This window comes from Pteropus vampyrus, unplaced genomic scaffold (assembly GCF_000151845.1).
Source record: "Pteropus vampyrus isolate Shadow unplaced genomic scaffold, Pvam_2.0 Scaffold36, whole genome shotgun sequence".
NCBI lineage: Eukaryota > Metazoa > Chordata > Mammalia > Chiroptera > Pteropodidae > Pteropus > Pteropus vampyrus.
In genome coordinates this window covers 9,557,767-9,573,817 of record NW_011888817.1, presented here as the reverse complement: position 1 = coordinate 9,573,817, position 16,051 = coordinate 9,557,767, and the positions used below count along the sequence as shown (strand labels likewise).

Genomic DNA, 16,051 nt, shown 5'->3' with positions numbered 1-16,051 from the left:
TGGAACCTAAAGGGCTCTCTAGGCTACTTCTAGTGCTATCATCTTTAGGAGTAAAAGTTCTGAAAGACTAGACCACTAAGGGCTCAATTTCTTTAGGAATAAAGATTTGGGTCACCACACCAGATAAAGAAACTTAGAATGAGAAGTAGAGAAGGAAATTTATGAATATAAATAATTCATGAAAACTAGAGGAATGAAGACCACGTTAGCACTTCATTTTTTCCTTGCTGTATTGTGTATATATTTTATAGATATCGACCCATTTCTTCCCCACCTCCCACATTTTCCCTAGTAGTATAAGGTGTGTTATTGTTGGTAACTTGACAATTTAGTCCTTAGGTTACACGTTGTTGAGGTAGAATTATGACTGAACTAGAATGAATATCACACAGAGATCTCTCCTTTTAGGGTAGGGGTTTAGATCCCCCAAAAGGGGCTGTGGATGTGGTGAATTGGCTGCCAGCATCTCCTCTAATCTCTTCCTCATACTGCCAAGACTGCAAAATTAAACACTATATTTCCCAGAATCCCTTGCAGTTAATATCCTGAATGCAAATTAGTGTCTATAAATTGCATCCATTTATATGAGTTGAGAGGAAAGGTCATCTTCCAACTGTGTGGGTTACCCTTCAGCAGCACTCCAATGTCCAGTCACTAGCTTCATGCAGTTGAAAAGCAGTGATAGCAGCAGCAGATCCTTAGATTGTAGTGTATATTTTTTAACCGTCCTATTTTTTATTGAGACGTAACTCATATAACATAAAAATCAACATTTTAAACTGTACAACTCAGTAGATTTTAAACATCCACAAAGTTGTGCAATTGTCACCATTATCTAATTCCACAACATTTCTGTCACCTTCAAAGACACCAGTTGGCAATCAGCCCCAATTCCATCCTCACCCTGGCAACCACTAATGTGATTTTTGTCTCTATGAATTTGTCTATTCTGGACATTTTATATGAGTGGGATCATGCAATATGTACCCTTTTGTGTCTGACTTCTTCCACTTAACATAAAATTTTCAAGTTTCATACATATTATATAGCATGTAACAATATTTCATTGATTTAATGGCTAAATAATATTCCATTGTATATTGTATGGATGTTGTATGGATATACCACATTTCATTTATCTGTTCATTAATTGATGGACATTTAGGTTGTTTCCATTTTTTGGCTATTGTGTGTAATGCTGCTATGAATATTGGTATACAAATATCTGTTGAAGTCCCTGCTTTCAATTCTTTTGGGTAAATACCCAAAAGTAAAATTGCTGGATCATATGGAAATTCTGTTTAATATTTTGAAGAACCACCATCCTGTTTCCACAGAGACTATACTATTTAACCCAGCAGCAACACACAAAGGTTCCACTTTTTCCACATCCTTGCCAACACTTGTTATTGTCTATCTTTTTCATTATAGTCATCCTAGTGGGCACAAAGTGGTATCTCATTGTGGTTTTGATTTGCATTTCCCTAATAACTAATGTTGTTTAGCATCTTTTCATGTACTTCTTGGCTCCTTGTACATCTTCTTTGAAGAAATATCTATTCAAATCCTTTGCTCATTTTTAAATTGGTTTATTTGTCTTTTTTATTGTTGAGTTATAAGACTATATATTCTGGTTACAAGTCCCTTAACAGATATATGATTTGAAAATACTTTTTCTTATTTTGTGGGTTGTCTCTTCACTTGATGTGTTCTTCAGTGCAAGAATTCTACTAGTAGCCTCCTGACTCATGATTGTGTCAAAATTAGCAACTATTCTGGGGTCTTGTTCTAAGAGTCATTCTTGGAAGTTCATTCTAGAGCCCGCTCCTCCAGCCCTTCCAACTATTTTTTTAAAACATTTGACTTCTTATATTATTCCTTTTCTACTTAAAATAGAGTGGTTTCTGTTTCCCATAACTGATCCCTGGCTGAGAAATAGCACAACCTGAAACTTTCAAGCCCGGATACATGTCATTTTGCTAAGAGCTGATGCGCAGTCAAACTGTAATAGTAATACATTCTTGGAAAACCAGATTTAGAATCACCCTTGAAGATCAGCTGGGCCAACCCCTTCATTTGTGAAATGAAGGAAGGAAATTGAGACACAACAAGGAAACTGGGAACAAAAAAAAAATCATGAAGCTGAGTGCCTGCAACTCCCCCTCGGCCTCATCGCACAACCAGTGGACCGGAACTGATCTTACTTCATGAAATCATTGTGATCTAGGTCATATAAATCCAATGGGGTCAGCCCTGCCAACCTTACTGAAGCTGATTGGACACAGGTCTTGGGCCCAAGCCAAATGCTGCAGTGAACAACCTAGATGTGATGGAGGCTAACTGCCTGTGTGAAACTGGTACCGGAGACATAAGAGCCAGGAGCATGCCCAGAACACCTCACCAGGTCACTGTTCCTGTCCTAGGACCTAGCTGGGGATGCCGAGATGGCTTCCCCTGATGACCTCATTTCCTCTTTGTTCTTACCATACCCTCATTACTGGAAGTCATCGGAACGTGGCTCTTCCTTGCACATCTGAAGAACCTTATAGTTTACCCAAATATGGCCACTGATTTCCTGGAGATCACAGCCATATCAAAAAAGAAGCAGGCCACATGCTTCCACTCTGACATGGCTGTCTCACATGCAAATCTAAGAGAGAGAGCTTTATGCATGACAATGAGAGAACACTGCTGGCATTGTATGGTTGAATTCTGAGCCCTGAGTTGTCATCACAAGGATCCAGCGAGGGCAGGATAACTGTCCCTCCTCTTGACCTGCATGAGAAGCTGCCTAACTTGACTTTTGTGGTTTACCTTTGTGAATGGCTTGGAATATAGTTTGAGAATTGGGTACTGCTTTGCTGTTCCTTAGACACTTGCCTTTGAGGAAGGTCATCCATTGCTCGCTATATATGGACAGCTGCTCTGTTCAGGCTCTGTGCTGGGGCACAGAAACTGACACCCAGAGACATACATACCCATGCCATAGAGATGGGAATCACCAATGAAAAAAAATATGGCACTTGCAACCATAGATGTGAATGAAAGGGGAACCGGCTTTCTCCTCTCATAAACTTCAAACCAACGGGTACAGGGAAAGGAGCAACCAGAAAAGTGAGACAGAGAACCAGGAATGAACGAAATAATGGAAGCCAAGTGAGATGAGAATTTCAGGAAGGAAAGCATGGTTAGCTGACATGTGACAGGTCAAGCTGGCTCTGGGCTGTAATTGTCTTGTGGGAAGTAATTGGTAACTTTAGGGAGAGCAATTTCAGAGGACGGCAACAATAGAAACCAGATTTCGTTTAGCTGAGGTGTGAGTGAAAGGGGAGGAGGTAGAGATGGTAGACTACTCTCCTCTAGGAAGGGGAGGAGATTTGTTTTTTTAGTAAAAGAGACTTAAGCCTGTTTGGAGGCTCAGGAGAAAATAGAGTAGAGAGGGGGAGAGAGAGAATATAAGAGAGAGGCATTTGATGGTGCATTGTCTCTAGGAAGATAAAGGGATGGGCTCAAGGGCACAGCAGAGGGGATGGCTATGGACACAAGAAGGGGCCCTTCCCCTCTCAGCTTAGAGAGAGGTGGAGATGACCATGTGATTTAGCGTCCTGCTCGAAAGGGGATAATCTTCACCATGAGAAGATATAAATTGCCTGCCACAGAACAGATGGTTGGTAAATATCAATCCTTTCCTCTCCTTCCTGGCTGTGCAGTTTCAGTCCTCTGAGGCCACATGTGATGTCACTCTAGGATGTCACAAGGCCAAAGAACAGAGGTAGAGCTGGAGAAATTAAAGCTATTCTAGAATTGCAGAGGAGTAGAGGCTGCTTTCTCCTGAGGTTCCTAAGCTAGGAAGATGTAAGCATGGATCTTCCACTACATGGACAGAGACTGCCTGATATTGAAACCAAGACAGAGGAAGGCAGAGCTGAGAGGTGGAGAGAAGGCAAGAGACAGAGACACTGAACACATCGGGTGACGTAGATTTATTACGAGGAGCTAACAGTGCCTGATGCACCTAAACAGATTCTTTCCCCACTATCCAAGGCCCATTTCCATTAGGATTCTGTCACCTGTAACTGAAGAAGTTCTGACTAATACAGGATGTTGCTAGTAATGTCCCTAACAAGTAGAATTGGCTGAATCAGGGGCGGGTACAGAAGGGTGAGGATTTCCCCCATCCCAGCCTGGGAAGTCAGCGTTCCCTGCAATGCAGCTACACAGCCAGGGTCTCCTGAAGCCCAAACAGTATACCTAACATAAGTGGGACCTTGGGGTCTTTGGCAGAAATATGTCAGAAGGCTGTGTGTCTTTGCTATTTTCCCAAGCCTTCAGAGTCAGATATATTTTGCAGAGAGAATAACAAATAATTAAAGCTAACATTTCTGAGACACTCATCACGTGCCAAGTTCTAAGTGCTTTACACATATTAACAGATTTATTCTTCACAATAACAAAGAAGTTATTTCCAGTTTACATTTGAGAAACTGAGGCACAGAATAATTTGCCCAAGGTGACAAAACTAGACAAGGGTAGAGCTATGACTTGAATAAAGCAGCCTGACCCCTGGGTTTGTGCGCCTACAGCCTTGCTGAGAGAGAGTTCCTGTAGCCCACAATCCAAGCTTATTTGGTGTCTGATGGTCAAGTGCATGGCAGTATTGAAAAAGTACATCTCTTTACATCAAAGCTAAAGTGAGTAAGAACAAAGGCAGGGAAGTAGCAAACAGCCCTTCCCCAAGCCCTTCCTCCTTGTCCCCACTAAGAGGATGGTAACTCTATGTAAACAGGGTTTACAGTGGGATGCAGCCTAGTGTTCAGGGCTCTGTGCCTAGGGTTCACAAATGTTCCAAGGCAGAGGGGAAGAACTGGAGGTCCTGTAGCTAAGAAAGACTTCTCTTTCCTCGGCACACCAAGATCAAGGTTTAGATTCAAAGACTATAATGCACAATTCTTCTTAGCGCATGGAGTTATCCAAATGTGAACAATCAGAAAACTTACACATCTGTGAAAGGAGTGGTTTTGCCAGAAAAAAAACCCCAGTTCTGGCACATGGAGGCCAATTGATCAACCCCTAAGGCAACGACTGTCTTGGCTCCAAATAATACCAACAGGACACTCTCAAAATCGTAAGATGTGACCACGAAGTTGCAATGGGTAGGGGAGACCCCTCAACATGGCAGAGTAGCCAGACTGCCCTCACTCAACCAAACCAGGCACTGACTCCTTGCTGTTCTTGACTCTCAGGATGCAATGCACACTTCGGACCATTGGGTGTCGCTTCCCCTCCTCTCCTTTTCCAAATGTGGTTGCTTATTTATAATTATCTTGTTTTCCCTTCACCATGCACCAAAATACTAGGGGCTGATTAATTTTATTATTGATCTATAGCAGTGTTTCCCAAACTTTAGGCTCTGAAAAACTGAAGACCTGAAAGAGCTATTGTTTATGTGGGTTACATTATTGATACTTGCCATATTAGAAATTAAAATTAAGAATTTAAAAAAATATTTATTTAAAAATAATAAACCCATTAATGCTAACATAAATAATACCTTTTTCAATAAAACATAACTACGTATTCTAAATTAAAGAAGTGGAAAAAATGACATTGTTTGAGATTTTTGCAAATCTCTTCAATGTCTAGCTTAATAAAAGGCAGCTGGATTCCCGTCTGCTTCTTTATTCAATCTGTCGAGATGTTGTTTTGGTTGAAGTGTATGAAGAAAATTCAGCCTCACACAAATATATAATTGGAAAAAGGAAGAGTATTTTAAAAGCCTTTTCAGATAATTATGGATATTCCTCTTTGATACTATACCAAAACTTGACAAATGATAGCTTTGTAAAATTTAGTTTCAATATGAAACCTTAAACCATATCAATCAACTTTTCATTAAACTAAAATACATTGGTCTAGCTTGTACTTTGAATGCGTCTTTTATCCATTCATGATTTTGTATTGGTTGCTCAGAAAATATTGGTTCACTGAGTTACACAGATCTTCCAAATGTTGACACATTTCATTACACAATATAAATAATCTTGTTCCTTAATGTCATCATTGTTCTTATCAGAAAGTCTTTAATTATTGGGAAGCTACTAAGCTCACAATGATGGATAGAAATTTTCCAAAAGTCTATTTTCACTCAAAAGCTCAGATTTTATCATTGGCAGCAAATATTTTCAATTTTTTCCTTTGAATTGACAGGCTCACTTCCTTCATTTTAGAGAAAATGTCTTCAAAAAAATCCACATTTGCATAACCATAGTATGTCTTTCAATCAGTGGAAATGGTGTTCATGAAAAAAAGCAGCTAGTTCAGCTTGCAACTCAAACAATGGCACAGGTGCTTTTCCTTAAGACAACCATGGTACTTAGGCATGCATCAGAATTATTCCCATTCTGTCAAAATATTTAAAAGAAATATACTCAAGGGTAGAGGTTTAATAAAGTTAATAAATTTTACTGTTTCATCAAGACAGTCTTAAGTAAAACTGACATATTTGTTTCTCTTACAATGCACACATGACAGTGACAATACAATAACTACAAGTACGGCCTTGAGCCACTGCCTTGCTTTGTGCTACCCTTCCTTGCTTTTCCACCATCAAAAGGCAGGATAATAATTTAGTATTATTATGAAAATAGTTTTGACCTCACAGACCCTCTGAAAAGGTCTTGAGGATGCTCAGGGGTTCACAGACCACACTTTGAGAACCACTGATTTGAGGTTTTATTCATCAGTTAACAAAGTTGCATCAAGCACCTACCATGTGACTGATCGAGGTGCTGGCACTGTTTCTAAGGGCTAGCTGAGTACTGAGTGGTGAGCTATATGTGAGATACACAGGGCCAACATTCTTACGGAGTGAGAAATTAACAAATAAATGAACAAGATTATTTCATCTAGGGAAAATTACCATGAAGAAAATAAAACTCTGTACACCTTAAACCTTATACGGTGATGTATGTCAATTAATTCTCAATAGAACTGGTGGGAGAGAAAAAAGAAAATCAAAATAATTTAACAGAGAGTGGCTTGGTGGTAATTTACTGTCATGGTTCAAGATGGTATCCTCTAGCCCCCTGTACCTATTTAAATTTAAATTTTAATTACTTAATTCAGTTTCTCAGTCACACTAGCCACATTTCTAATGCTCAATAACCACATGTGGCTAGGGGCTGCCATCCTTGGTCAGTGCAGATATGGAACATTTCCATGATTACAGAGAGTTCTTTTAGATAGCACTGATTTAGACTGTGTGATAGAGAAAAACTCACTGAAGATTTGAAGAAAGAGTATTGAAGGAAGGGGAAACAGCAAGAAAAAAGATCCTAAGATAGAAACCACTTCGTTGCATTGAAAGAAAAGAGAGAGCAGTGTAGTCGAAGCATCGTAATTGAGGAGAGTGATAGGATCTGATATCAGAGAGGTGGGTGGGAGCCCAGACATGGGGGATCATTGTAGGACATGGTGAAGCCCTGCATAGCCATTAAAGAGGGGCATTGATATGACTTGATTTGCGTTTTTGAAAGATCACTGTGGTGGCTGCGTAGAAATGGATTGTAGAGGTGGAAGTAGGGGGGTCAGTTAGGAGGCTCCTGGACGAAAGGAAATGGAAAAAAAGCTGATATATTTTAGATGAAGTGACAGGACTCACAGATGAATAGAATAAGGAGAATGAGAAAAGGGGAGGAGTCGGAAATGGTTTTTGTGCTTTTGGCTCCAGCAACTAGGTAGATGATGGTGCCATTTACAAAGATGAAGAAGACTAAAGGAGGGATGAATCCAGGGGAGTGGAACTAAGAGCTCTTCTTGGGTACATTAAGTTTAGATAACCATTAGGCAGTCAAGTAGAGATGACGATAAGCAGTCAAATACACAAGTTTGGAACTTAGTGGGAGGTCAGAGCTGGAGATATATATTGGAATCATTGACACATTGGTAGTATAAAAGTCAAGAGACTGGATGAAGTCACTGAAAAAGAGCATGCAGGTAGAGAAAAGATGAGTCCTTTGCCTAAATTTTCAGGCACGCCATCATGAAGGGTCAGTACAGGAGAGATCTCAAGAAGCTGAAGAGATTTTGAGAAGGTATTAGAGTGATTGAGCTGGAAAGACAGGAGATGGGTATCAGAGAGTAAGATGCCGAAATGTAAGGTCTTAGAGGTAGTGTAGTTATTAAGGATAACAAGGTCAAGGGTTTGACCTTAGAATGGGTAGTTGAGGATGGGACTTAGAGGTGCAAGTCCAGGAAGGGAAAATCAACTAAAGAGACCAAGTTACAGAAGTAGGAAGAAAACCTGAAGGGCGTGGGGTCACAGAACCAAGAGAAGCATGTTTTAAGTAGGATGAAGTAGTCATCATGATTGACTATTGCTGAGAGGTTAAATGACAACAGAAAAGTGACCACTCAGTTTGGTAACATGGAAGATATTGGTATTCTTGACAAGATCCATTTTGGTAGAGTGGTGAGGTTGGAAGCCCAAAGAGAGTGAGTGAGTTGAAGAGTGATGAGATTTGAGGATGAAGAAAGGGAAGCAGAAAAATGAGTAGTAACTGAGGGCAGGTAGAGTTCGAGGAGGTTCTGTTTTGTATTGTTATAAAATGGAGATATACAGCATGTTTGGTATTGATTGGAATAATCCATTGGAGAGGAAGAATGTGATATCGCAGAAGAAAAAGGTTGTAACTGCAGATGCAAAGCCCTTGATAAGGAGAGAGTTTGGCCTTAGAAAGGAACAAGAGGACTTCATTTTTGGTAACAGGAGAAGAGAGTGCAGGTTCCCATTCTGGATGTGATAATATAATTATGAGTAAAGCTATTCTGAACATTCATGTACAAATTTTTATGTGAATATATGTCTTTGATTCTCTTGGTTATATACCTAGGAATGGAATTACTGGGTCATATGGTAACTCTATGTTTCACTTTTTGAAGAATATCAAAACTGATTACCAAAGTGGCTGCACCATTTTACATTCCCACTAGCAGTGCATGAGGGTTCCAATTTCACCACATCCTCATCACTACTAGCTAGTGTCTGTCTTTTCAATTACAGCCATTCTAGTCAGTGTGAATTGGTATCTTATTGTAGTTTTCATTTGCATTCCCCTAATGACTATTGATGTTGAGCATCTTCGTGTGCTTTTGGCCATTTATATCTTCTTTGGAGAAATATCTATTTGACTCTCTTGCCTATTTTTTAGTCTCCTATTTTTACTGTTGAATTTTAATGCTTCTTTATGTATTATGATTTGTAAATATTTTCTCCTATTCAGTGAGCTGTCTTTTCACTTTCTTGATATATTCTTCGAAGCACAAAAGTTTTTAATTTTGATGGAGTCGATTTTATCTATCTCTTTTTAGTTCATTGTGCTTTTGTCGCCATACCTAAGAAACCATTGCTTAATTCAAGGTCACAAAGATTTATGCCTATTTTTTCTTCTAAGAGTTTTATAGTTTTGTCTTTTACACTTAGGTCTTTGATCCATTTTGAGTTAATTTTTGTATACGTTATGTCATAGGGGTCCAACTTCATCCTTTTGTATGTGGATACCCAGTTGTCCCAGCTACATTTCTTGAAAAGACTCTTTTCTCTCTTGAATTATTTTGGTACTCTTGTCAAAAATCGATTGACAATGTACATATTTTTTTTTTCTGATTCCTTTATTTTTGGACTCTCGGTTCTATTTCATTGATCTCTATGTCCATCCTCATGCCAGCACCACACTGTCTTGATTACTGTAGATTTGTAGTAAATTTGAAATTGAGAAGTGTGTTTCTTTTCAAAATCGTTCTGGCTATTCTGGATCTTTTGCATTTCCATATGAATTTTAGGATCAGCCTGTCAATTCTTGAAAAAAAAGAAAAGCGTCTTGGATTTTATTAAGGTTTGTATTGAATTTGTAGATCAATTTGAGAAGGATTGTCATCCTATCAATACTGAGCCTTACAATCCATGAACCTGGGATATCTTTCCACATCTTTCTGTCTTTCATTTTTTTTTTCATGTTACAGATGTTAGGTTGAAGAGTAACATGATCCAATTTACACTTTAGGAAGATTACTCAGTAGTGTGGAAAAATGATTGAGGAGGAGCAAAGGATGCTACATGAGCAAGGGAGATAGTAGCAGGGACAGAGGAAGGCACTTGTTACGGAAATGTTTATGATGTAAATTGGCAGGACTTGATAACTGACTTTATATAGAAAGAGAGGGAAGAGTAAAGAATGAGCCCCAGGTTTTGGCTTGGGTACATCATGATGCCACCGACTGAGACAGAAAATACACCAGAAGCAGATTGGAGGAAAAGATGAAGCAATCGGTTTATATATGTTGAGCTCGAGTTGACTGTGGGACATGCAGGTAAAGAAGTAAGGTCATTGGATATTTGAGTCTGATGCTCACGGTAGCTGCCTAATCTAGGGGCAGTGATTTGAAAATCATCCTGTAAAAGGGGAGCCGTGAGAGTACATGAACCAACCACTTGGAACAATAAAGGAAACAGAAAGGATGCAAAGGAGTACAATATTGAAAGGTCGCGCTGATGACAAAAAGCCCACAAAGAAGATTGAGAAGGAACTACCAAGGTGATAGGAGGAGAGCTAGGAAAGAGGTGTGATATGGGAGTGCAGGGGGAGTGGCTAATAATAATGTTATAGACCGAAATGCTTTCACTGAATCCAGCAGAGTTAGAAGTCACAGGTGACTTAGACAAGGGCTCTTCCGGAGGAGGGCTGAACCACATTGTTGTGGACTGAGGAGGAGATGGGAGTTGAGAAGATGGAGACAGCATGTAAGGATGATATACTCCAGAAGTTTGGAAGGGAATGAAAAGGAAGTGAAAAAGGAGTAACTAAAAATGTAAAGGGAGCAATGGGAGGGTGTGTTTTTGTAGGATAGAAGAGACTTGGGCATGTTTATAGGCTGATGGGAAAGACTTAGCAGAAAGCAGGGGATGAAGGCTTGAGTGGGGTCCATATGGAGCTGGAGGAGAGACTGGGAAGAGTAAGGAGGTGAATGGATTTAGAATTGTGTTTTTAAAATTTTAACATGTATACAAATCACACATCTCAAACCTCCCCTCATCTCCATCTCCATAGCCACCATCCTGGTCCAAGTCCAAGTCCCCTACACTTCTCATCCCTCACCTGGACAACTAAGCCGGCCTTCAGATTCTCAACTTTGTGGTGTAGGCTTGGTGGTAAAGAGGCCAGGAGGGGGCTAACTGAACAACAGAAAACAGATTGGCCCAGTGGCCTCTGGGAAGTCAGAGGATGAGGCAGTGGGCATCAGGAGATGGGCATACTATAGGAGAGGCCTTGGTGGAACACTTGAGGTTGGGATTTTGGAGGGGGTCGTTCAATGCATGGCCCATGAGAAGATGACTGGGGTCATGGTGAAGGTCACTGAGGAGGTCAAGGAAGGTTATTAGAGGGTCATTCACAGGGATGAGCAGGACATTACCACAGATTGCCTGACAGAAATCCAGAAACTCAAGTCCTTGATGGATAGAGGGGGTGACAGGGACGGAAACAGATAAGGTGATGAGAAGAGGTGGCAGAGTAGAGCCAGGTGGCAAGAGTTTCAAGAAGGATAAAATGATAGATGCACAGGAAAAACCTTTCAAATGTGAATAGCAGCAGCTGTCCGTGCAGGTGGAGAGGACTATGGGTAGTTCTGATTTATTCTTTATACTTTCTGGTTTTCCCCTCAAATTTTCTACAATGAGCTTTTTTCTTAGAAATGTAAAAGATGGAAAAAATACAAATACCCCTATTCATACCATCTAAAATTTATAATTATAAATATGCAAAAGTCCCCTTTAACTGCCTCCTCTTCTCAGATAAGCATTATCAGTTAGCTTTCAGTTTTGTATGTGCATATGTATATATATATAAATTAGAATATGGTAGGGTCTGTGCATGATTGTTTTATTTACATGGAGGAACTATTCTTATAATCGGGGGTGAGGGAAGCTTTTTTAATGGGGTGGGGGGGATTACACAGGGACAGAGCCTGAATCCCCATCACGAGCTGAGCAAACCCAGTGGGGAGGCCATGCCCTGGTAAGACCCAGCCTTCAGTTTAGTGCCACACCTGGTTGTTAAATATTCCAGGAAGAGGGAGAATTACTATTCGTATTTCTCTAGCTAGGTTTCAACCCACTCTGATATCTCTCAAGCTGGTTATGCCTCAGAAATCTGGGAAGCAGGAAGTCAATCATTATCTCCATGTGACAGATGGGGAAACTGAGGCCTAGGGAATGGCAGTGAGCTGTCGGCATGTCACAAGGAATTGGTGAAGGACAGATGACTAGAGCTCTGGCCTGGGATTCTTTCTGAAACCTCAGGCCAGTGTGTGGAAGGGTGGGGCAGAGGCAAGGGACACCAGGTGGCTCAGACTAATGGACTTTGGCCACTTGGCAATAAGGAAGAGAAACAGCAATAACTTCAGGATCCAAAGTCTGGGCCGTGGGGAGACACAGGTGAGCAGTTCTCCCTCCTCAGAGGCCCCAGAAACAGGCCCACTCCCTGGGGGCCATGGCTCCCCACCGACCCCCACCACACTCAGAAGTCAGGGGCAGCCTTCACAGTTAGACAGGCCTGATTCAAGTCTCAGCTCTATCACTGATATACCCTGTGTGACCTTTGAAGTGCCCTTTACCTTTCTGGCCTCATTTTTCTCATCTGTGAAATGGGATAATAATCTTCAACTCTCAGCATCGTTCCAAGATAAAAAGAGAGAATCCTCATCCATGCATCTGAAAGCAGAAACATTAAAAAGGCCTGGTCCCTAATCTGATTCCAGAAGGCCAAGATGGGCTCAGTGTCAAGGGGATTGCCTGACAATGACTGATTAAGAAGCCACGTGCATATACACACATGAGATTTGAAATCAGCTTTGCAGGGACCACATGCGCTCTCTAGGGCAGCCCCTGGGAAGTGGTCCTTGTCATCATAAAGTCGTTGGTGCAGTGGGGATAGGGTAGTGGTGATGAGGGGACCTTTTAATCCTTTCTTTTTTCCTTCTTCCCTCCCTCCTCCTTCCCTTTCCTCCTTCCTTTCTTCCTTCCTTTCTAACAAAAGCAAGAGATGAATAAATGCTCACTGTAAGACTCCAACAATACAGCCATGTGTAAAACAAAAAGCAAAACCTTTCCCTTGGCTCCCCACTCTTGGTTGTCACTTTGATGCTATTGCATGCTATTAGGAACAGCTCAGTCCACAAACATCATTAAACACATGCACTCTTTGGTGTGTAGGGTAAAGACCTAGAAATGGAATTGCTGGGTCACAAATACAAATGTTTGATAATTTACAACATGGATGAGTTCTACCAATTACCTTACTAAAAAGCTGTCCCCATGGGCATCAACATTTGAATGACAGCCTAGGAAGGCACTAGCCAGATGATTTGAGGAATTGTCTTTATTTGCCTTCTTTAAGTTTTTCATCCCTGTGCATTGTGCCCCTTCAGACAGCAGATAACCGAGAAACATGTCTGCTGAAGGGTTACCAGACAGGCCTGCCTGACTGCGGTAGCCTGCCAACGCCGTAGGGGGCTTCCAAACTGGTTCCAGATGGCTCCACTCCCTCTTTCGGTGTTAATTTGTCCATTAACACTCCAGAGCTCTGTGTGTGCTGACACAGGTGCCTGTCACACAAGGCACACAGAAGGCACTGATACGGGTGTTCAGAGAGGCATGCATTCATTGGGCACCTGGTGTGCCTGGCCCTGACTGAGTACCATCAAGCCAGCCCCTGCTTTCCAGAGCACTGAACTGTGGAGATGGAGGGTGCACACTGTAGACAGATATCGCCCAGATACCCCATGCCTCCCAGAGGCCTGCTCTGAGGACTGAAAGAGTCCAGGGAGGTGGCCACAACAGGAGCACACTGAAGAACATGGGCACGGAGACCTGGGTGGGAATATGGGCTTCCGCCTACTCCACCACTTCCAGCTGGGCACTCTTGAGCAAGTCCACTTCTAATACTAAGGATGGAACAAGGGAGGTCAAGGTCCGTCCTGGCACTCTAAAGGAGCTCAGTAACCAAGAGCCAGGATTAGGAAAGCTCTTATTATGTGCTCCTGGTACGTCTACACACTGTAAAGGCACTCTAGAGCTTTTTCAAAGCATTTTCTTATCTCATTTTATCTCACCACGACCTTAGAGGACGGGAACTATTACCTCTGATATTCCGGTGTAGGAACAGAGATCCCCAAGACAGAGAGGTAAAACACCTTGCTCTGGCCAGGGCAGAGAGGGAGAGATTTGCCTGAGGTCACACGGCAGGTCAAGGACAGGCCCTGGTGCCCTAGGCAGTGCTCTTTCACCATCCACTGCTGCCTCTCCCTATCCTCTAGAAAGAAGTGGATTCCCAACCATCATCCTAGAGTCTTTTCATCCAGGTGCTCACCAGGTCATGACAACCACAGCTGACACCCCTTTCACTCCTTAGCCCGAACGATTGCGGCTCCTCCGAGCCTCAGTTTCCACGTGTAAAATGGGCATCACTGGAGTGGGAGTGGGATAGGGGTGTGTGCATTGGGGGAGCGACCTGAAGCCAGCCAGGATCCCAAACAGGCGCGGGAGGGTGGGGCCAGCGCTGTGACTCAGCCGGGCGGGCCAGGAAGGGCTGCCCAGCCGGTCTGACCGGCCCAGGACGCAAAGGAGCCGCCAGGGCCCTCCCGGGGCAGAGCCGCCCGGGGGGTGACGGGAAGGGAGGCTGGCCGGGCGCCGACGAGCCCGGGCTCCGGGCGGGAAGTGGGCGCGGCGCGGCTGCGGGGCGCGCAGCGGCCGCGGATTAGGATGGGAGCGGGGACCCCCGGCCGCCCGCAGCCTCTGGAGCCCCGCTGAGCCGGCCGCGGAGACCCCGCGCGGGAGCCGAGATGTGTCTGCGCCTTGGTGAGCCGCTGGGGGACGCCCCGGGGACCCGGAACCCGCTCAACTCCTCTGGCAGGGGCGGAGCGCTGCGGTGGGAGCCCGGAACCCCCAGGGTCCAGGCCGGCTTCTCTGCAGGTCGCTTTCCGCTCTGGGCCTCAGTTTCCCCAGCTGTGAGATGAAGGGAGGAGGGCTGCTGGTATCTTCTCGCTGTGGTGTAGCACCTCCGCCCCCCCCCCCCACACTTTCCTTCTGGCGGAGGTGAAACCCCCAGGCGAGAGAACAGACGCGGGAGAGAGTAGCCCTCACCTCGCCCAGAAGGGAGAGCAGAGTTGGGGTTCGAGGGCCCAGGGAGTTCTGAGCCCGAGACTGCCTGCCTTACGCTTCCTCAGCCCCTCAAAGGATTCCCACTTCCATACCCTCTACTCCCCCAACCAGGCGGGAGGGAAATGCCATTGGCAAACAGGATCCAGACAAAGGAGTGAGACGGATGTGCGTCCTCTCATCGCTCCCTGGGCACAGTGATGCTGCTTTGGGGCATGGGACGGACCTGAGGAGTCCCCACTCTCTAACTAAGAGAACTTGTGAGCCTGTTCCCTCATCTGTGAAATGGGAGTCCCCACCCCTCCTGGGACTACTACGAGGATGAAGTTAGTTCTAAGAATGAAGTGCTTTCCACGGTGCCGCCTACAACATTGCTAAGTGCTCCAAGAATGGTGACTTAAAAACAAAGAAGCCAAGGGCCGCCCTCAGACTCAGTCCTGTGCTCCAGGCACAGACCCGCACTGGCCAGTTCCTTCAGCTTGACCAAAGTATTTGGTCCTGGGATTCTGCTGTTGTTCATGAGCCCAGCCCTGAGCTGGGTGGTGTTTGGGCTGCCAGGTAGGTGGGTGGATGGGGAGAGGTGGGTCAGGCGCCTGGGACATAACTTCTGTTCCCCTTCCTGTTTGGCTAGCAGTTAATCTTCCCAATACCATTCCATTTCCACATGCCTGTCCAACCCATGGTTTGCCCTCTGATTCCACATCAGGTCCAGTTCCAGATTTAGCTTCAGAGGTCCTGAAGGCTCCAGGGTCTCAGGACAGCTTGACCAAACTCTCCACATTTTACATAGGGGGAATCTGGGCTTCAGGAAGGAGAGGGGCTGGTACAAGGTCACACAGA

The 16,051-nt window shown here is 43.6% G+C and overlaps 1 protein-coding gene across 3 annotated transcripts in view; it reads left to right on the top strand.

Moving 5' to 3' along the window:
• The first annotated feature begins 14,635 nt into the window (after positions 1 to 14,635).
• TMEM54 (transmembrane protein 54) overlaps positions 14,636 to 16,051 on the top strand; it is a 5,948-nt gene continuing 4,532 nt past the window's right edge. The window contains exon 1 of one of the 3 annotated variants that reach the window (XM_011357895.2): positions 14,636 to 14,911. In XM_011357895.2, coding sequence (XP_011356197.1) covers positions 14,896 to 14,911 — 16 coding nt within the window. In that variant the 5' untranslated portion in view covers positions 14,636 to 14,895. The remainder of the gene's footprint in view (positions 14,912 to 16,051) is intronic. The other 2 variants (XM_011357893.2, XM_011357894.2) reach the window with 2 other exon arrangements.